The sequence below is a fragment of the Corvus hawaiiensis genome, chromosome 1, assembly GCF_020740725.1.
Source record: "Corvus hawaiiensis isolate bCorHaw1 chromosome 1, bCorHaw1.pri.cur, whole genome shotgun sequence".
Classification (NCBI taxonomy): Eukaryota; Metazoa; Chordata; class Aves; order Passeriformes; family Corvidae; genus Corvus; species Corvus hawaiiensis.
Window position 1 is genome coordinate 65,754,083 of NC_063213.1, and position 22,730 is coordinate 65,776,812.

The 22,730-nt window shown below is 39.8% G+C and overlaps 1 protein-coding gene and 1 long non-coding RNA gene across 13 annotated transcripts in view; one reads left to right on the forward strand and one right to left on the reverse strand.

The window, feature by feature from the left end:
- PHACTR1 (phosphatase and actin regulator 1) overlaps positions 1–14,796 on the reverse strand; it is a 307,511-nt gene extending 292,715 nt beyond the window's left edge. The window contains exons 1-3 of one of the 6 annotated variants that reach the window (XM_048308918.1): positions 14,516–14,796; positions 12,330–12,447; positions 1,115–1,261 (exon numbers count right to left, since the gene is read on the reverse strand). In XM_048308918.1, the coding sequence (XP_048164875.1) occupies positions 1,115–1,261; positions 12,330–12,390 (208 nt within the window). In that variant the 5' untranslated portion in view covers positions 12,391–12,447; positions 14,516–14,796. Of the gene's footprint in view, positions 1–1,114; positions 1,262–12,329; positions 12,448–13,520; positions 13,621–13,657; positions 13,803–14,515 lie in introns of those variants that run through there. The other 5 variants (XM_048308907.1, XM_048308880.1, XM_048308947.1 and 2 more) reach the window with 5 other exon arrangements.
- Positions 1–22,730, forward strand: part of LOC125328391 — a 45,366-nt gene that overhangs the window by 939 nt on the left and 21,697 nt on the right. For 4 of the 7 annotated variants that reach the window (XR_007204693.1, XR_007204699.1, XR_007204700.1 and 1 more), the window contains exons 2-3: positions 15,822–15,878; positions 19,772–19,923. This is a non-coding gene — a long non-coding RNA (uncharacterized LOC125328391). Of the gene's footprint in view, positions 1–15,821; positions 15,879–18,658; positions 19,048–19,771; positions 19,924–22,730 lie in introns of those variants that run through there. The other 3 variants (XR_007204698.1, XR_007204701.1, XR_007204696.1) reach the window with 3 other exon arrangements.

A 22,730-nucleotide genomic window follows, 5' to 3' on the forward strand; every position in this document is an offset into this window, starting at 1 on the left:
TCCTTGCCCTCTTTCCTTGGACAAACCCATTACATAAAGCGGGATGGTGTGCCACACCTGGCAGTTTAAAATGCCAAGGGAACTGAGGAGCCTGCCCTCAACGTTTGAAACTGACCGTCACTCAAAGGCCGGGGCTCGCCTTCCTAAGTCACTTCGGCAAGTCTTTGAGAAAAATGTGACCATCTGCAAAAACCAGAGACTCCGTTCTCCGGCTGCAAGCTGGGGTCGGTGTTTTGTGGCATCTCTGTTTCTCTGTTTAGTAATCAGCTCTTGATGTAGACGTTCTTACCCTGTGGTTTATATGCTGCCTGCCACATTAGGGCTCCAATTTCGGTTGGTTAGTGTAATATAAAAAATTAAAAATGCTATTTAAAAAAAGTGGTAGCACAACAGTACTACGTAAAGTAAGAGCTGGACAGTTAAAATATGTGCCTAAGAGTGTACTAGCTCATGACATTTAATTCAGGGCTTTTTTTAAAAAAACCCCACTCTGCTTAAAGTCACTGAGTTGTCAGTACTTCCAAAATCTTTTGTTTTGATCAACTTCAATGAGAAAAAAAGACCAGGGAAGGAATGCTGGGGCTCAGTAACTCTGAAGGCACTGATAGTAACACTAGTTGGTCTGAATTTTGAAGGACGGCTCTCTTACTCATTCCTGCAGAGTCACGAGTTTTCTGTTACATGTTTGCCAATTAGTCCTATTGCGGTTTTGGGGTGTGCTGCATGTTCTTCAATAGCAGTAACATTGGGTTTAGCTGAAGTCTGCTGTTAGCTGTAATCCCTTCATAAATGTTCTCAAGACCTTTCATGTTTCTGGATGCCTGGAATGGATAAGATGTATTTTGTTTGCAAATCAATTCTATTTTGGTGTGATCTCACTAGCTCACCCTGGCTAAAACAGGGAAAAAGTTTTAGTTAGCACTTGCAGGAGAATTTTCAAAATGATCCTTGTTCATACATATGCAGGTACTTGTAGTTAGACAGCCTTGGCATCTTTGGATGTCTGGTAAACCACCACATCACTTGTGAGAGGAGGTACCATCTGGTCCATCTGCATCTCAAAAAGAAGACTTTAATTAACATCATATACTGTTTAGGGAAGGTGTGGTCTTACCATTATCAAGGTTGAAGCAGATGCGAGCTTCTTCCAAGTAAGGGGTGTCACTCTTAGACCGGAGCCTTCTGATGGGTCTCCGGTCTATGTCATCCTCAGAAGTTGCTGTCACCAGAGTGGGCACAGTGAGAAGAGTTGCCCGACGAGCTGGTAAGAAAAAACAGATGAAGAGGAGAATAGGAGGAGAACAGAGAAATGGAAAGGGGGAGAAACAGGTAGAAAAATTAAAAAAAAAAAAAGAAAGAAAATCACTCAATGGAAGAGATGATCTGTAGCAGGTAGTAGAACAGGCTGTTTGCTATAAGGTCCTTGCATTATATTCTAAGTGCTGCAGAATTTAAGGGCTGCACTAAATGATACCAAGAAAAGATTGCTGTCTTGTGTGCCCCAAAGACACAGGTTATAGCTGTATTGCTGCTGCAGATTGCAAGTTCCTAGTTTTGCCACTAAAACCATTCTTTTCTCAACTCCTCAATAGCTGCAGTCTCTCTTTTCCTGAATGCTGTTTTTGAGGCTGTGATACCTGAGTAGTGGAAGTATTTTAGTCGATTAATTTGCAGAAATCAGTGGAAGCTGTGCTTTGAACACATGATGTGGTGCTTACCCTTGACATGATGCAGCTATTCCAAAACTCAGTTTCTTGGTGTCTCAACTTGGGCATTCAAAATTAACAGCTCCTTTTTGCTCTTGATCACTTTATGTCTCAATTTCTTAGTAGTGGAACAGGGAGAAACATAATTTTCATTCAGTAGGAATTTTGTGAACGTATAAATCCATTAATATTGTAAAGTATTCATATACTTTAGTGAAGCACCCATGAAAAACCCGTGAGTAAATTAAGATTTCTATCTTCTGAACAGGATTTAAATGGCTTGGGGCCATGCATTCAAGGAGGAGAAAGAAAAATATTTAATACTGGCTCATTAAGTGAGCACTGCCCACTTCATGCACTGATGAAGCAAATGGTAGGATAGTAAAAAATTGCTGTCATCATGCAATTAGAAGCCGTACTATAATCCATATGTATAAGGAGACTGAATTAATGTTGCAGAGGCACCCTTCATTTTGGCATTGCCTAAGTATTTAGCTCTGGACCTTATAGCCTTGATAATGTCCCTTAAATGTAGGTGTTTTATATGTGAAATGTAATTATGAGTGGCTTTTGGATGCTTTGGGCACTGAGCCTATAAATTACAAATGACAAACAGAAGAGCCTCTATAAATATATCCACCTAAACTCTCTCTCTGAGTAGATAATCACAAATGCTAGTTGGGAGGTGGCTGATCACTGGAAGTATGAGCACCATGCACAAGTACTGTCTCCTCCACCTCATATATAGTTGGAAAGAGAATTTCTGCTTGAAAGCCTGTCCTTACCCTTGATGTGGGCCTATTAAAATAAACTATCATGTGGGACCGTGTAAGAGCCTAGGAGCCTAAACTCTGAATATTTCTTGCTGTTGGGACATAAGAGTCTTTATCTCAGGGCTTTCGTAAAGCATCACACTTCAAATAACTAACAGTGAACTATATTTTCCAATTGGGACTGGAGAGCATGACTGATAGTGACTAAGAGCACATTCTGCAACGTACTAACTGTGATTCTTTCTTTTTAAAGTTTTTTAGGGTTTCACACGAAACCTGTCAATCAGTAGCTTTCAGATGCCTAAAATCTGACTTAGGTGTTAGGTATGATAGCGTATGATTAGTATGAGTTAACAAAAGCTGCCATGCTCTGTTTTTCAATTTGCACTATTGTGTAGTTTACTAAACAAGTAAATCTGTGCTGCTGGAGGTAGAGGTTATTTCTGGTCTAACTTGCTTATTTTCTGTTTTTAAATAGATTTCTTTCAAGTTTTTGCTAATTTCTAACCTAGCATTTGAATTTGAAGTAAAAGCAAAGGGCAGGAGTTGATTTAATGGGGTCAACGATTTAGATTAAGCGAAAGTAAACACTGTAACTAGGCTGTAAACCATTATTCCCTTGTAAGGGGGAAGTACAGTAATGAAGATAAAAGAGAATGGAAAATTTCTACTATGGAAAATTTTGTGTACTGCATCTTCAGATTTACACTTAAGGAAGATTTATTGGTATAGGAAGTCAGCATTGTAAAACTCATCTCATGAAACAACCATGTAAAAGATTTGTCTTTTAAAACTGGCATAATCTAGCTATGGTTAAAGTCAGTGAAAGGGCACCCATGCAGTTCAGGGCTAGCTGGATCACAGCACAGAAATCTATTTGAAAAAAAATCCCAACACCAAATTACATATACATTTATAGTAAGCAGAGAATAAGAGTAGGCTTTTCTATATAATTGTTTATAAACCATTTTTAACTTTTGGGTCAAAATATTGGGATCTGGCTTGTATTCATTTTGACTACAGGTAGGTGGATGCTAGAAAATGTTTCTTGTAGTAATCATTATGTTTTACTTTGACAACTGTGATTATCTCCCCTTTGTGTATATTACCAAAAGGAGTTTTCAAGAATGACTGGAAATTTTCAGTAAACATTGAAAACATTTCAGAGTATGCTAATAAGTATTAAAACATTTTGCAATAAAAACCTAAGATCAATTCTTACGCAGCCTCAGAACTAGAAAGTATAGCTGATCACATTCTGGTATCTACAGAGTGACACTGAATGTTTATGCCTGCCATGAATATAACTGTACACACTCTTTTCCTAATCCATAGCAGTCTTTATTTCGAGAACGACTTGCCATACATTTTTTAGTAAAGCTGTCAATACATGCCCAGTGTGACCATCGGGTCCATTACAGATAACCCACCAGTATCTCTAGCTTCAGCTGCTCTCCACAAACCAGCTCAGTCTCCAGGACACACTTTTAGGAGATAGTTTTTCAGGAAAATTAGGAAGTATCCTCTTGAAGGTCTTGGAGCAAGGGAATGACATTACAATACACATTAAGGGACCCACTTACTCTGCAAATGGATTTGAGACCAGTGTCGAAAAGCTCCATTTAAGGAGCCACTGTAACAGCACACGGAAGGGAAATCAGTAATTTTGTTAAATTCTTTCATTCTATTTTCATCATTCCTCATTGGGTTACACCCCAGTTTGCACATTGCGGCAATGTCTTGTCTGGTATTTGTTAGAAAGGGAAAAAGTTGCTTATGGAAGGGAAAAATACCTTAAAAATATAAATGCTGTAATGTACATTGTGACATCTTAGAACTGACTGTATATAATCTCCCATTTGTTTGTCTCAAAATATTGTATGTTACTGATGTGCAACACAAGTATGTTTTTGGGAGAAGGGAAAGTAAAATATGTAAATTTTTATATCACAAGTTCAGAGGCATTTTGAACATGTAATTTCAATATATTTAGTTATATCTACAGCTGGTTCCAATTTTTGAATACTGCTTAAAATTACTGAAAACATGAAGGGCAGTTTGCAAAGAATTTTTGATGCCTTCCTTTTTTTCCATTAAAATACTTTTCCACATATTTTAATAAGAATGTTAGTAGTAATTTTTGTCAAGAACTACCTTTATGCTTTGAAGAGTTATAGTATTGATTTTTTAAAGAGTTGTGTTATTTAGAAAAAAATATAATTGGAAAAAATTCAGAAGTGAAATGGCATCTTCCTAAAAACTAATTGGAGAAAACACAAAATATTCATCTAGATTTTTCCATCCACTTTTACTAATCAGCCTTTATTAAAAGATCTCATTGGTGACACAAGTATCCTGGTCATTTTTTACTCAATAGGGTCTTCATCTAGAAATCCTAATTTGCAGAGTAGATTTTGACCTCAAAATGGCAAATCTTTGAAATATGATGTTTTTTATCTTAGTACAAGTGAAGCACTAAAACATTTCTTGTAGATGTCTAGATGTAGAAGGGGTATGTTTCTGATTCATAGAATCACAAGCAGCTTCAAATAACACTGAAATAGTCATGAGATGGATACTGGTTTACATCAGAAATCTTTAAGTCTTTTCTGAGGAAAACCTTGTTTCTCAGGGCAAATTTTGAACAACTTTGTAGAATACCTACAAAAATATTTAAATTGCAGTCCTACTCTTGCTGATTGAATAGGATTCTTCGTTCTTGCTACTTTTTTTCACTAGAGAAACATTTGAGCTCTTACTCAGTTCTCCTTCATGCTTCTGTGGAGAGGGCTCACCATGGCACAACATGTAGATAATGCATGCAGAAATGTATTTTTGGCTAAATGGAAGCTTTAAAAACATGAGTTCGAGTACATTTTGATTCATCTAGCACATGATACTCCTTTTGTGCTAAAAAAAAATTATTAGGTTGTGAATATTCTTCCTTAGAGACAGACCAGGCAGTGGGTTCAACTGAATGTTTACCAGGCAAAAAAAATCTTTTTGTGTGGTTTAATGCCACTTCACTTTATCAGTTGCATTTAAAGCAAGATGAAAGGACAACATCTGAAGGATTAGATTTGGGAAATGGAGTATGAGTGGCAGGAGAGGCAGAGAGTGGAACATGTGGAAAGGACATAATTTGTCATTTATGAAGAATGATTTATAGGCTTGTGTCTCCCACATAAACACAGAAGCACATGCATATGGATTGCTCCGTGTCTCTAAAGCAAAGCTGTTGAAGTCTGTCTTGATGGACATCAGTAATCTGAAACAAAGTACTTAGATACATCGTATTCAGGCACAGGCCCGAGGGTTGCAAACAACGGTACCCATGTGAAAGGATATCCACATTTGCACACATTCGTTCTGCTGGTTTGTGGTATTTGGGTAAAAGAATGCACAGTACTCCTAACTAGCATTTTTTGTACATTTTAGATGAAACTTGCTTGTTTCTCTGTGTCCAAAGGCATAGGCTATTCTGAAATTCTCAATAATGGGGATATGCCAGAAGAGAAGGTGGGAAAGGGATTCTAAAATGTTTAAAAAGGATGAGGAAAAGGTTGATGTTGATCAGTTACTTAATGGTATTTAAAGGTAGGGACATTTTATTAGGAACGCACATTTAATGTTACTAATTCTTCTGGTATTGATGTCAGTCTGTGAACTAGTGATATCACATGAATAAAAAAGACCTGGATGCTATCATAACTTTGACAATATGTTAACATACAGGATGGATTAACCATAAAACTTTGGTGGATAGAGGAACATCTAGACTGGAATAATTCTGGATTAGGATCTGGGGATTTGGCAGCAATATGGTTTTATAAAATACTGGACACAATTTAATATGCAAAACCAGAAGGGAAGTAGCAATGAAGAGTCAGCAGTGATTAAATCAAACATCTAGAGTGAATCAGCACTGACTGAATTAAAATAAATGAGCAAAAATGGAGCACAGTGAAATAAATATTATGGAGACATAGAGTAACAGAAAAATGTGGAATTAAAACTATACCTGAGAATACTTTATTAAACCTTATCAACAAGAAAGATTTCCTAAAATCTTTTGAGCAGTCATGCCCTTTGTGTCTATACAAACTTGTTACCCTTGGCCATATGTACTGTGTTTTTATTTCCATATTTTTTTACTTTACATTTCTTATTCACTCATACTCCTGGTGAATGTAAATTCATCAAATAAATTGCGAGAATGGTGCAACCAATAAAAGCATACCTAATGTAAGTATAAGTTTATCTGTAACTTATTTATAGGTACAGTAGATAGCTCAAGATAAACCTTTAAGAGGGTTTTGTTCAGTTGTTTAAATAGGCACAGTGGATCTTGCCAAATGTCCTAGCAAGCAACTTCAAGGAATGTAGAAGAATCTTCAAAGTAATTAACACGGTTAATTTTAAGATGGTGTGCCCTGCTGGTGCAAAAGGGTGTAAGACTGGAAAAGTGGATGCACAGCTCTCCAGGAAATTAGAAACTATTTTGTTCTTGAGTCAGGAGTCATGTGAGAGCTGAACCCAGACTCCCAGCAGGGACCTCAGAGTCCCACTGTGGTGTGAAGGTGGACACCTGCAGCCCAGAGTGGCATCCTGACAACACAATGTGCAGCCCATCCCATCAGGTTGTGGTGTGATGTTGCTAGAGGCACCAAGAGAGGGGGTGAGTCTTGGGTCCCATTCCATCAGATCATGGCTGCAGGAAAGTGCTACATGCTGTCTGCAATGGGCAAATCTCATTTTATGGTGGTACCTGAAGCCTTCACTTGTAATGTATGGGGCAGGAATCATTCTTCCCTCTTGGAGTTCATCCACGGGCTCAACCCCCTTGTATACAATGGGAGGCAGGGAGGGCTTCCTCATTTCTTGATCCTGAACGAGCCTAGGTGAGAGCCAGGTCCCAACAGCCCTGTGTGCACTCCCTGCACACAGATTAGTTGGCTGTGCTCAAGGTGGGCTCTCTAGCATGGTACAGTTGTTGGAGAGAGTGGCTTGAGAGGCCCTGACCAGCTTTGGAGCTTCTTGAGAAAGCAGCAAGAAGCCTCAACAGCTGCTTTCTCCCTGATTTTCGAGTTACACTTACTCTGTGGCTGCTGCTTTGCTGAGCAAGGCTGCAGCTGTACCTGTGGCTGGCTACATTCCCCACTGATCCACATCCAGACTGCTGACTTCATGGCCTGCTTAGTCTCATACCTGCCTCATCACCATGGACTCGTCTGATGGTCGGGACTCCTGGCTGAACCCGATGACTGTCACCAGGCCTGCTTGGCTCATGTGCTGCCATGCTTTACTGCTCATAGGTGAGGCTGCTGCCTCTGCCTGTTTTGGTGACTCTGGATTTACTTTCCCTTATGAAGCTGCTCCCTTCTGCTGCTCCTCAGTGCCTGCCTGCTCAGCTCTATCAAATGTGAGGTCTTTCTTTGCATGACTGAAAGCATAACTTTCATATAGAACTTCAAGATCAAGGATATCTCTCCAAAGTAGGCTACACTCAAGATGGGATCTGCACGTTCACAGCTTTGGATTACAGCTTTACCCATTTTGGGGGAAGTTACTCCCTTTTCTGAATTAGATCCTATCTTTCCTTTCAACACACCATTCCTCTATGAAAACAAATGCCATTAGCACAGGCATCTTTCACTCAAGTTCACCATCTAGGCTTTCATAATCAGGATAGAGGCAAGACTTATATTAACCCAAGGAAGATGTCTATGATTAGGTGAACCCTGCTCTTAAAATGATGTTTTTTCTGATACATGCCAAGCTAGTTAGAGCTCTTAGGTGGAAACATCTTCACTGAGGTCACCTAGGGGATAAGTGAGCTAAATCCTATTCCAGGCTGCACTATATACTTTCAGCCCTTGCAGCTGAAAGCCACGATAGATTTGTATTTAGAATATATTTGCAGCCAAGAATAACTGGTATCTTCCATACACTTCGGAGGGAGAAGGCTTTTTTTGAAAATGAAAGTCCAACTTCATGCTCAGATTTTAGATTCAGGCTTTCCAAGGGCAAGGGGCTGGATCCAAGGGATCACAGTCCTTTCTTTCCTGTTTCTTATTTGCAGATGCGTCACGGCATTACGCACTTGGCAAGGACATCCCACCAGCTCCTAGATTCCAACATACAGTACAGAAGAGACAGTCAGGAGGGCTGCAGAGCTTAGGATATTTCTGGCTTGTGTTTGAAGACTACAGCCAGCTGGCTTCATTTACCAAGTTTTCTAAATCTAGCTAATCCTACTGCCAGATCCAGCTTTTGTGACTTTTCCATGCCTCCTGCTTCACTTTCCTTGAAGGAAACAGGGAACAGCTGTTTGAACAGCAGATACAGCCTGAATGGGCAAGCATTTCTCTGTTCTGTGCTCAGCCCAGGGAAGTGAGGTGATGGCTGCTGCTGCAGAGGAGAGGATGGGAGAGGTGGCAGCTCATAAGGTAACACCTCTCTTCCTCCTACCCTACAATAGCAAAGGCAGTTTGCATCTTTTTGCAGGAGTAGGGACAAGGTGTGGGCGTTAGTGCAGGCAGCAAGGCATAGAGAACTGGTGGGTTAGTTGTTGGAGGACAAAGCCCTGTTTCAGTCTATTTGTTGAGGTCAGAGTATCCCCCATTCAACTGCACAAGACCTGAGGCCAGCCACAATTTGATATCATTGTCAATGCCGTCATAGCTCTTTGAGTTCCTTCCCAACATTTTGCAGTCCTATTCCTTCCCTTCTCTTCCACCCACAAGGAGTGGGTACAAATGAGAATGAGTGCTTTACAGCTGCCATTTGTAACATTGTCATATCATTAATGTGATACGAAAAACACTGGAAAGGAGATTTTTTTTCCTGATCTGGAGTACTAAAAGGCAGAGATCTCCGAATCTCACAGAAGAGTTGAGTGGGTCCTAAATCCCCATTCTACATTTTGTAAACAGAGCACTTTGTAATGCAATAACTAATAATGTAACTAAAGTAATAATAATGCATATATTGTTTCCTGGTGTTGTTTTTAATTAAACGGCAGAATACTGTAGTCTTCTTTCTCTCAGTTCTTAGTGCAGTTTTAATGCATATACACATGCTGTTTCATAGTGTGATCTGCTAATAGTGTCATGTTATTATATCAACATCAAATAGTTACTTGTAATCCCATTAGGTAGATCTGTACAGTACTTTCTTGCAGATCTTTTATTCTGTTCCATACTAGCTACTTGAGCTATGCTATTTATTGTGGATGACTGCCTCACATTCAGTGTGTTTTGGGGGCGGTTTCAGAAAGTTAAAGCTAATGCAGTTAGCCTGTTTCTCAGAAGGTGGAGAAGGAAAGAAATATGCTCGTTTTGCCCATGTATGGAGAAATCATACTGTTATCTCATATAGAAATGCCTGTTTTTTGGAAGACAACCTTAAAATTTGGCATAAGGTACAAGGATGACAGGAGTTAGCAGAGCTGTATAGGCAGCATCAATGCACACTTAATAGGTTTGAGTTCCTTTTTCTGTGCAGGGGGTAAAGTAGCTGAGAGGAAGGGGATATTTAGAAGTGTAGGGCTAAAGATAGTGATAAAGGCATTTACGGCAGAAAAGCTTGATGATTAAATTCTTCCAGAGGCCTATGATTAGGTTTGGCCTGCTGAATCTGTCTGTGGCACCTCAGAGATGCTCAGTGAAAGCCTCCTGAAACTTCTGCACAGGCCACATTTTGTCTCACATCCCATTGCCAGTGTGGTTGTTCATCCGTTCCTCCCCTCAAGCACCTCTCCTGTTGCCAGGGCGCTGCTGTGTTGCAGCATTTGAGAATGTAAAGCAGAAGCATTGTCTCTTCTGTGCTCAGAGCAATTTCCCTGCTGGCAGTCAGCATGTTGGAAAGCAGCTGACCTCAAGCACAGAAATATGAAGAGAGGGGAGGTTACTAGAGTTTATGGAAGAGGCCTCACAAGCATGTGAGGTAAGAGATGCAAAAGGCAGGAGCTGTGGAAAATGCACTAAAAAGAGCGAAGAGAAATGTGAGAAGTGGAAGGGGACAGACCATAAGTATAGCATGGCTGTTCTATCAAGGTACTGTTCCTAATTGTGGAGGTAGTTAGGGTTTGGGACACTCTGGTGCACAGGGGATGCATGTAATTGGTGACTTTCATGAAACATTCACAAGCAGGGGAACAAAACTCCAAGTCTCGGTGCTGGTTCCTATTTGTTTCGGCCAAGGGATAGAAGTTCACATGACAGATCTAAAGGTTAGCCCCCTGCGGATGACATTTGTATCAAGGAATACAATTCTGCTTAATGGGTTTTTTTCCTTGTTTTGGATTTAATAACTGATCACTACAAGCATTTCTATATGTGCCAACAATATACTTTCTTCAAGTATGGGTAAGATAATGTTTTTTTAATCTTGCCTGCTTGGAAATAGTTACAGTGAAGGTCACCTGCACAACCCTTACTAGTCACCTTGTGCACATGACTGTAAGGGACTTTCCTTGCATGAACACACGTTCTTTCTTCCACAGTTGCTTCTGTATGCTGCAGTGCACAGGGATGCTGTTGGTAATTTGCTATAGTTTGTAAAGCAATAAGATGTAGATTCCTGAATTTTAGGTTCTATGGAATAGAAATGGCTTGTTCCCATAGAGATATCACAGAATAGCTGTGGTTGGAAGGGATCACAGGAGGTCATCTAGTCCGGCCTCTGTGCTCAAAAATATTTCAATATTACTTCTGTAGCAATGCCCTGGTGTTTGTTCCATTTTAGAGATGGAGAAAAAGCCATCAAAATCAGTCATTGCCCTCACCTGTTTTTTTCCCTGATTTTGTGTTGCTTAGTATTTGCTTCTTCTCTGGTACAGATAAAAATGTATCACAACTGAGGCAGCAGCTAAGCAACACAGCATGTGTTAGGCAGCAGCACCTCAGCTGAGCCAAAGGTCAGATGTGGTACTGACCCCCATGCATCCTGGGATGGTGGCAACCCGTGGGTGGATTACGTCTTGCTCTGGGAGAATGGCCTCCGGAGGGAAGGCCAAACTGTTGTCCAGACTTTGAATTTGATTAGCAACCAATGAAATTAATAGTGGAAGAAAGATGGATCCCATTTTCAAAAAATAGGCAGTATGTAGAAACAAAAATGGCTGATAGAGCTACTAGGCTCTTAAAATTTTCTTGAATTTAATACGGTGTTTAAAGTTTAAGGAAAAAAAACCCCCTTCTCTCTGAAGCTGCAAGTTTTCCCCAAAAATAGAGCTGGTGAGAAAAACGTGAACTAACTTTACCAAAAATATAATCTATGTTGTGAACAAGTCTCAATTACATTAAAGCAGTGGAGCTTGGTTACGCTTCCCCTCTCACCCTGCTGCTGCTCTGTGGGGGCCAGCATTTCACAGGGGACAACACAGACCAGTGAGAGCTGCTGTTTGCAAACCGTGTGGGGGACTGCCTCAGGGCTTTCCCAAACCAGTTTTTCCTGAATAACATCACCTTATGATCCTGACAGCACTGAGAAGCAAAAGGAGGAAGGGAAAAGACTCCACAGGCTTACTTAGCAAGCTGCGGGCCATTGCTGTCTCCTCTGTCTTGTACATTTGGGTTCTGCAACACCAGAGCCTGGATCTTGGCAGCTCTTTTTGCTCCTGCAGCACACCCAACAGCTCTCACAGCTCTTCTTTATCCTCTGAGAGGGCAGATCAACCCCACCATTACTCTTTGTGTAGTCCCTTTTAAAGCCCATGCATTTTGAAGGCCTTACCCTGTGCCCTTCAACACTTAAGTATGTCAGTCACTGGCCCCTATCTGGCCCTATACATTTTAACTGTACAGTTAAACTAGTAATTTTCTGAGTCAGTGCCAGAGTTTCTTACCTTGGGCTCCTTGACTGTAAAACAGTCTGTGAGCAGACTCGACATCCAAAAAGTAGTCCATTTTGAAGGTGCTTTATGTTTGTGTACAATACTCCGCTATGAACGATCCGTCAGATTCCTAGAAAAGATTACAGAGATGTCAGAGAAAAAAGCTGGTGGGTTTCTTTGTGGAAAGAACTGTGTAGGCAGTCACTAAAGTACTTCATTTGGCGTATTAGGGTCAAAGTATTTTCAAGTCACTATTCATAGAACTTCATAAGCATCCTTTTCTATTTTAGAATGTTTGATTCAAATCCTTGTCTAAAGACAAAAAAGAAAAGTGCTACTGCAGTATTAGCAAGATTCCTAGTATATTCCTAGTACAATCACCTGTATTCTAGTCACAGTCTCCATTTCTTAGGACACATATACTTGGATCCATCTGCCTGTTACATTTGCTCTTAAAAAGAAAATCAGAAAAGCTCAGGACAGGGACCTCCTTTAGCCAGATTCACAGCCAGCACCTCTGAGTAGGCACTACTCTAACAGACTACATTGAAGATTGCATTCTTGCCACTTATGCCAAAACACTGCACTGGAAAGGAAGACACAATATTCTGGATATTTCACTCCACCTAAGTGGACCAGAATCCAACCTTGCCTTCCCTCTCTCCTCTTGCTGACCAGAAGTAGCAACAGAACATCCACCATCAGTTTTAAAATACGTGATAAGAGCAATCGTTAAGAAATGGTAGGCTACTCCTAGCACTGTTTCATAGCTAAGGTTCGTATTTTGGGCATCCTTTTGAATGTCAGATCTGCCGAGATCCTAGATTACAACTCTCCAAGATGTACACTGAATTATGTTTGCTTCTGCCCGGCAGAGTTCCTGGAATGATAGTGTGACCCTTCTCCAGCTTCATTACTACCTTCTGCATTTTCTTATACTCTTAAAAACTCACTTAGAAAAAACAAGATTAGGAGAAAACACATAACCCCGTTCTCTCACCCACACCTCAGTTCACCACAGCATACATCATAAGCATACAAACAATTCTGAACAACATGTATTTTAAGACAGACAAAAATACCTCTAGTCCTTTTCCATGCAAACCTAACAGAAAGATTTGGAGCTGGGAGTCTGACTCTTGCTTCAAGTAATTCCTTTAATTATGCTATGAAAATCAGGAAACCATGTTTCCAAAGCTTTACCTTTTTCCTTTGATTCAGTTCTCATCAGTCAACATGCAGTCCTTTTAAAATTCAGAAGTCTGTCCTGATGAGAAAAGTTTTACGTTCCACAGCAATTCACTTTACCATAGCACTCCCAAACCAGAAATGATACTTACTGCAGAGTATCAAGGGCTGTCTGGCAGTGGTGTAAGCTCCAGTAGTTTCAAGGAGGGTTTCTTTGATCTTACTAAATGTCCCCAGTGTAAGCAAACAATTTTGATTGTTTGATTGGAACTCTGATGAATAATGCATAACGTCAACTGGACTTCCTTTATCAGATAAAAATGGCCAGGAGATGTTGTTACTTAGCAACAGGAGGTGACACTACGTTCATCTCCCCCACTCCCTCTCGCCCTTCATACTAAAAAATTAAGCCCCTGGTTTTGATTTGATAAAAACTTTCCTAAGGAAAAAAAAAAACCTATATCAAGTTTCCATAAGAATTTGTTTTACACTTCTATCTTCCTTGTTGCATTTCATATTCTGAGATATTTTTAATGTTTCATAATAGTTAAATTTAAACATAACATTGTGTTTTGTCTAATAATTTGCTTTCAGTTAGTAATATACGTGCTTACTCCATCATGTACCATAAGGGTAATGAGATTGTTTTGCTATGAATATAGTGCAAATAGCATCTTGAGAAGAGATTCGTTTCTTATCTGGTACTGCTTGTTGGACAAGGCAGACAGAAAAAACAACACACAAAATGTTCCAATGATGCTATGAAATATATAGAATATTGAGAAACCTTTCCTATTACAGAATTCCTACTTCAAGAAATTCATTCATTCTTGAAGGAGCTCTAACATCTGATATAAGCATTCTCAAGGAATCGTTGCATTTCTGCTTAAGATACAGTCTTTTACAAAATACACAATGTAGCTTTTTTTAGGAAATGCACATTGACAAAAAGCCAAAGCACTGAAAGATTTTAAAAATAAATAAATAAAATCAGATGCAGAAGTACTTACCAGTGTTACTGACCTCTTTCCATCCTACTGTCATGGAATAAGACTAAGCAAATGCAACCCAGTCTGTGAGCCAGAAAGAACAGCTTCTAATTTTCACTTCAACCTCGAAATCAAGAGTACTGAATAGAGAAAGGTGACGGATCTGCTGTTTTATATTATGATGAAATGAAAGCTCTTAGCACAGATCTGAGTAGAACTGCTTTTTTTTATACTACATTAGCCTGCTAATTTGAGGAAAGTGAAAGGCTTTGTTTTACTGTCTTTTATCTGTTCTCTTTGCTACCCCCACAATTTAATTTGCATTTAAAATTATTCTTATGTCTCCACTGCACTCCAAGGTATGGAGCATTTTCTAATCACGATGAATGTTCAGTGTGGTTTTTTGTGCAATGCCACTTTTATTCTGAGCCAGAAACATGGTGAGTAATTATAATTGCCAGCTATTTTCTAGAATGAAATACAGAGTGGTTGTCTGATGCAGTTTTTGATTTTTCCTTCATTTAGCAGTACATTGCAACAAACTACTCAGTCAAAGCATCAGTAAAAACATAAATCAAATAGCACAGTGTCATGGCATGATAGCTTAAACATGCATATCCATAGACCGTGACAGCAGAATATGTTTCTACCAAGATATTTTCAATTATAATTTGCCTTTTAAAAGTTTAAAAGTGAGCTTGAATGTCTAATAAACTGAAATATAGCAGTTATCTCTTGGTGGCTTCCAGCTGATCTAGTTTAGCATTATTGAAGCTGAACATAGTTTGGAATCCTGATCAAGCCAGGCACTAGGGGCTAACAAGGGCCATGCTATTAAGTTGCATGGGCATCCCTCACAAGAGGATCAGGACCCTGCTTTTTCCAGCAGGTCTTTGAGAAGTTCCCCAAAGCCTTTTTGGAAGTAAGAAATTAAAGAAGGCAGTGATAAAGTGATCCTTTGATAAATTTAAACTCAGGAGCGCTGGTCAAGAGAAGTGTCAATAAGCAGTCAGACATAGTCTTCCCATTTTTGCAGGTATTTTGCTCAAAAGATCAGATATAGATGCCTTCTGAAATCCATTACCATCAAATGTTACTGGTGCTCCAAACTGGGTTCTCAAAGATCAGATTTTCTTTTCAGTATCAGAAAACTCTATCTCAAGGAACATAGGAATTTTTTTGTTTGTTTTTAAGAAGAAACCCAAGAAGATGAATAAACTCTCAGAGTACAGGGGTTTTTTTTGGAGCAGGTTAGAAAGTAAGAATCCCCATGAAGAGATTAACTACATGGCTTCCCATTCCTAAGACTTCTTATATTCTTTTCCAGAGTGCCGAGACAGCATCAAAGATAAGGAGAAGCTACATGAACTCCAAGTAGAGTCTAGTATGGCTGTTCCTACACTGGCACACCACTAAATATAGTTGGGTTGAGTAGGTGTCTCACTGTGCCACCTTAGTGGTAGATCTGGTTTACCAAACTGTGTTCCTGTTTTCAGAGATCTGACAAACATTTTCATTCCTAAATACAAATTACAGCAAAAACAATCAGCAAGAACACTGCAAGCTGCTTTCTTTGCATTTTAGAGAGTTGCTAGCACCTCCCGCTTTGCATTTTGGAGGGTTTGTCCTTGCCATGGTGACTACTGAACAAGAGGTCCCTCCAAGCTGGCCTCTGATAATAATCGGATCCATTATCTTATGGAACTGGGGCCAGTTGCCTGTTTAGCTGAGCTGGCTTTCGTCAACAGAAAACCAGGAAAAAGAAGAAAGGCTGTCATCACAGAGATTCAGAAGGAAAAAGAAAGACAGGAACATCTCTCACTCCCAAGGATTTTATCTGCCTGTTTGCAAGCAATATGGAATATTTTTGGTTTTTCCTAGGGACACAATATCCCAGTCAGAAGGAGACTGAAAAAAACCTACAAGTTTTCATGCTGGAAAATGTCTTATAGCACCTATCCTTTAGCATTTGATGTATCCTTCTGACCCTCTTTGCTATGTCCCTTTCAATATGCATTGTCATCTTGCACTGTGACTGGCAAGTGAAGTAATTGAAATCACCAGCAGCCTCTCTACTGACCATTGCAAGATCATCCATCTTGATACTTTCATCCATCTCAGGGATTTACAGTTTATTTTGAATTATAGTGCAGCATTTCTGACAACTGATAAGAGCTCTCTCCGACTAGGGAGCACTTAGCAACAAGAAAGGTAACAGTGCCTATATATTTATATGCTTCTGTAGCATTCATCACCATGGGGGAAATCCTTGCCTGCCTGATTAGAAAACCTCTAGGATGGTAGTGTGGGCTCAGATTTGACCCACAGTCCAGGAAGAGCTCAATCCTCAGAAACAGAAATCCAGTACATCCAGTTCAGTTGAAAAGCCTACATGTCTAGAAAAACGTGCAGGTGAAACAGATCTGTTTCAAGCATGATCCCCAGATCAGGCTTCACATATCCATGAGGCTCAGTGGGAAAGTTGTGCACACCTCTTGTGCTAATGCACAGTCCGTTGAGATGTGTAACCTGACTTGGTTTCCAAAGAACAGCAGAGCATCTTGGGGAACAGGATAGGGAAGGGCAGCAGTAGCCAGAACTAGAAACTATTACTCTCTAGCCCTCTGAATGTTTTCCCTGTGCTCTGTCAAGGCCTGAAGCCAAACTTGCAAAACCTCTGCTATTGACTGGACCTCTTAGCAGCATAGATCCCTGTTTAGGATAATGAGTGATTTTGTAACCTACACAGATATCTATATAGGACTACACAGAGACTGAATGCTTTGTGAGCTAGACCATAATACCAACGAATCGAACTCTGCTGAGGAAATACTTGGAAAAAACCAGTCACACTTAGGAAAAATCTGAAGCCAAAATTCCTCATCATGAGCTTTAGTAACCTACTACATCACATTTGACTTTTTCCCAGATTAAAAAAAGAAAGCCAATAAAAGCCCTTCCAAATCTCAAGAGGAACGTAATTGAACACTTGGCATTTAAAACGAGTGAGAAAGGAGTGAGTAGCCTTTTGGTTCTCTAACAGTCAGATACATGTAGGCTTTGGGCTGAGGTTTTTTCCTACCCTGAACTCTCTATTGAGAACATAACTGTTACTGTAATGACTCAGAGCTTTGAAAAAAGAGTCTGCTGCTGACAAACACTAATATTAACCTGAAAGAAAGTGGGAGAGAGAATGTAATGTGTGACTGAAGAAGTGTAGGCAAGGTGATTATTACAGAGAGTTGTTTCCTGAGGGATACATTCAGAATAAAGGAGGAATATAAAAGTTTAAGCCCCTAAGCTGTGAAGAATGGGCTTTTTTTAATTATAATTATTAGTCTTGTACTTAGATATGTTAAAAAGAGAGGATTGCTAGCAAAATTAGGACACAAATATGTTCTCTATTTCTTGTTTGTAATGCAAGACAGATATTATGATGCACATAACAAGCAGTAAAAGACAAAAATATTCAAATTAGGTTTGCAGATTCTTTACAGGGATAGAGACTAACATTGATGTTTTCAGAAGTTTTTACAAATTTTGTACAATTCCATTTTGGGATCCTTAGGCTGAAACCACATAGGAATTTAAAGAGAGATGTCCAGAAGAAGGTACTTCCAGTGCCGCAGTATTTACTTTTAATGCTTCTGCCGTAAAATTTATCAATATCCAGAAACATTAAAGAGAACGTAAAGGTAGCTCTGGCTCTGAAATCAGTAGAAGGATTGGTTTGTGCTTTCATAGCATCAGGGTCACATTCCTGTTATTTAGGTCCAAAGCAATAACAGCATGGATTCCAATGCAGAAGAGATGAGCTTGAAAGGAGGCAGCTCCAGCATCATGCGTCATGAACAAGAAGTTCAAGAAGTTGCTAGTTGAGAAAACCTTTAAAGTGCTGTCATTGAGAACAAAGGTTAGCTATCCTGCATAGTAAAAGTCTGTTCTAAGATGATGTATGGCAGTTTGATACGCCTTCATTTGAGGGAGGAGAAGTTGAAGTCATAATTATATGATAAACAGAGAAGAGAGAATTTGGGAGAGCATGTACGTTAAAGCCTAAGCCTCCAGTCCTTATACAGGCAGAAATTCTTCAGCTTTAATAGACCTTCATAATTTTCCTCAATTACATGACTAGATTATTCTTTTCCTATAACAAACTACACAGGAATGGAAGAAAAGGAACTTTCTCTAGTTCACCCCCATGGGCGACTTGGTGGAAGTAATGAAACACAGAGCTATCTGTGGTGGGTAAAGTGGAGGAAATGAGTAAAATAGATGATTTGGGTAAGCCTTCCTTCACTCCCCTGCCAGCATTCAGCAGTCGAGAAGGTGAAGGCATTGCTTTTGACTTCCTGCTCACTTTCCAAGGAGTTCTGGCAAAGGAACTTTAAAGGAATCTAAATTGGCTGCTGGAAGCAAAGACAACAAAATCATCCATCCTCTGTGCCCTCCTGGGACTGAGCAATCACCAAAGCTTGAGCTATCCCCCTGCACAAGATAGTGTGGCTGGCCAAATATGTAAGAGGGAATGCCTTCATTTTGCACTAATACAGGTACTGTCTCAGTCTTAACCTTCCTTGAAAGAAAGGGAAAATTAGCACTGGGAAACTGGAAACAACTGTGTGCTTACAGTCTCCTGATGGCATTTGAGATATCTCACTGAAAGGGGATCATTCATAAACCTGGTTTTAGTTGGTTAGTGGTTTAAATGGGATAAACAATTCCAAAGTACCTGAGCAGCTGGACATAACTACAGTAACATGATTACATTCAATAAAAATTTAAGACTTACATTCTGGCTAGAACAAAATCAAATAACTTTTTGCCAACTGACTTTATGTAAGGCAAAGACATAACCATGAAGTATTAATGAATCTACAAGGTGTAGTTCTCAAATAACAAGATTTGATTTAATATTCATAGGGCACTGTGCATACATAGATAAATAATATGTATCAATGCCAGTCCCTGAATAATTTACTGTAAAATCATAGAATGGTTTCGGTTGAAAGGGACCTTAAAAATCATTCAGTTCCAAGCCCCCTGCCATGGGCAGGGACACCTTCCACTAGATCAGGTTGCTCAGAGCTGCATCCAACCTGGCTTTGAATATTTCCAGAGATAGGTCATCCACATCCAGTGCCTTACCATCCTCACAGTAAAGACTTTTTTCCTAGTATCTAATCTAAACCTCCCCTCTTTCAGTTAAAAGCCAATTCCCTCTGTCCTATCACTACATGCCCTTGTGAAAAGTCCCTCTCTCTCTCTATCCTGCAGGCCCTCTTTAGGTACTGGAATGTTCAGAGGTCTCCATGGAGCCTTCTCTTCTCCAGGCTGAACAACCCCAACTTTCTCACCCTGTCTTCATGGGAGAGTTGCTTCAGCCCTCTCAGCATCTTTGTGGCTGCCCTCTGGACTTGTTCGAACAGGTCTGTGTCCTTCTTATGTTGGGGGCTCCCAATCTCCTTTCTTGTTTTTATACTGTGTTATCCTCCAAAAATTGCATCAATTTTTGTTATGGTTTGGTCTATGGTTCTTAAGATCTGTCTGGTAAGACAGATCAACAGTGAGAGCTTCAGGAAAAACAGCCACCTGTCTTGTATTTCCTACCTTATGTTACTCTGGAGCTATTGAGGAGCTGTATCTTTCACAATGGGAATATTTATAGGAATTGTAATGAAACAGGTGAATATAACTGACAAAATTGTCCAGATATCTTGAGAACTCCTGGACAAATATTACTGTACCTCACTATTGAAGTTATTCCAAAGCTTACCTGTACCTTTAACTTAGTTTGGATGTGATTTTTTAAATGTGCATAAGTTGGGTATTTTACTGCATTTTATATATGTAAGTATATGCAACTATGTATTGCTGTGTTCTCAATGCTTTTTTGAAGAACTTGAGCCTGCATAATTCAGGTCTAGGCAAGGTCAAAAATGACAAGTGCGATAACAAGCCAGAGGAACCCAATTCATTCTTTCTTAATTACAGTGAAACTGTAGTGCTGTCAAGTTACTTCTGTCTGATATCAAAAGTATGGCTCAAAAGAGTAATATGTACTGCAGCTACATGTTCCATTAGCATGATGGGGGCTACACGAGATCTCCTGTCTCCTCAGACATGCCTTTCTGCCCACATCCTCCTCCTCCTTCACCATACACTGCAGGCTCAGGAGAGTACTTAAAACTTCGTGTTGTTCGTGATTTCAAAGAATTTCTTCTTGCCTTTGGAGCAATCCTTCTTTGCACCTTCAACGGGAATTTGTAGCACTAATACCAAATTTGCATTACACTATGGAACAGCTAATGCAGATCCTCTTCTCCAGCTTGACAGAAGAGGAGGTCTTTTAACAAAACACCAGACTGGAGATTGTTTCTAAAACACTACAGACAAGGACAGTCCAGTGTTTTATGTGGGTTGAGCTTACTTTCAGTCAACCCTGTTGCAAAGAAAAATTAAGCATCTTTTCTGTTGCCCAAGTTTCACTAATTATTAGAGACACTAGAGCCACATCAGTGAGGTGCATCCCCATGAACTGACACAACAGCATGTCAGGCAGACTACAAACAACTGCCCTGACAAATTACATTTTACCATCTATGAGTGGTCTTCTCAAAATAACATTCAAGTGTTTGCTCAGTGCTCCACAGGGTGATGAGTAATATTAATAAAACATTGCCCTTGGGAGAATGAAGAAAAAAGGTACTTGTGGCACAGCATAGGAGTCAGGTTAAAAAAAATAACTTCACAGTGCTTCTTTTAAAACCTACTAAAAATGAATGGAAAGTGAATTTAGGTTATACTCAGTAAGTACATTGCCTCAGTTTCAATCCTTATGAGGCAGATTCTTCTGATATGGACTACCTTCTGAAACACAAAGTTGTATCATTCAGCCTCCTGATTGACTCTCATCTGCATATTGTGTAGTAGTAATTTCCAAAGTATTCACATTTTTCAGTCAGCAAAGCCAGCAAGTATCCCTTGTATGGCACACATACCAGCCACACAAAATTTCCAGGGACCTGAATGCCAGCTGACTACACAGCTGGCATCCTACTTCTGGTCATGCTTGGCATGAATGACAGCTGTAACATCGGATGGCTGCAGGCTTAAAACACACATTGAGATATGTGACTTGCACCTCTGAGCTTTTCGACACGATCACGTGGACATTTAAATCGTAGCGATAAATCCATGGCTTGCTTTCAGTTGATCTCCAGTATTTGAGCCAAGTGGGTGTTAGAGCGCGCAAATCGGAAAGCCTGGTCTGACAAGCAGGTCTCACCAGTCCTGTTGTAATTGGAGTGTGCGCAGCAGTAATTGCGGGACACGGCTTTCCGCGGGTTATTATTGCAGCAGATTTACAGACACTGCTTAGGAGGAGGGGTTGTGGTGATAGCTGCTGTGTTGCACAACAAAAGGAAATGAGAAGCTCTGAGCAGCTGTGGAATTACAGCCCTGAAGCTACAAAGATGCCTGTTTTGTAGAGGTCAGTGTCTCTGTAGAGAGGCGAAGGTGATGCCTGGTCTGTTAATGTAGACACCAAGAATCTTTTTTGAGAAATATTACTTTAATATTTCCCCCTCCCCTATAAAAGTATCCCAGGGTAATAATAACAATAAAACCCCCTCCCCCCACAGTGTTTTCCTTTTAAACCCATCAAGCATCAGAAAATCTGTCATTTCAGACCAACTTCTGCCCATCCCTATGGCAACTAATGGAAGCATTTAATACTATATATACAAAATGTAATTTGCTCCCCCGCCATCTCTAGTTATACTCTTCTTTTTATGCTAAAATTGCTCCATGACGCCTACAATGTTTGGAAAATGCTTTTGAAGTGACATGCATCAGAGGTTCAACGTCACTGAAAAAAGCTCAAGTGACCAATTAAAAAAATATTGATTTTGAAAAAGCAATTGTGGAAATTAGCAAAGGCCAAAAATATCTTGCCTGAACAGTCATATTTGTAGTCTTGGAATGCCCAGTATTAAAACTTATAATGTCTTTGGAAAAGGAGGGAGAGGAGAAATCAAGCACTGATTATCAAACCAAAAAAAGGGACAGTATTTAATATTTTTGCAGGCTGCGATCCCTGTCTAGAAATAGCTTTTAAAGTTATGAAGCAGTCTCTGGAAATCCTTCCTCTGCCTAACCCCTTATGGCTTTAGAAGTTACTTAAAGTCAGTTTGAACTTGGGGCTTAAAATACTAAAATAAAAATGATGAAAAGA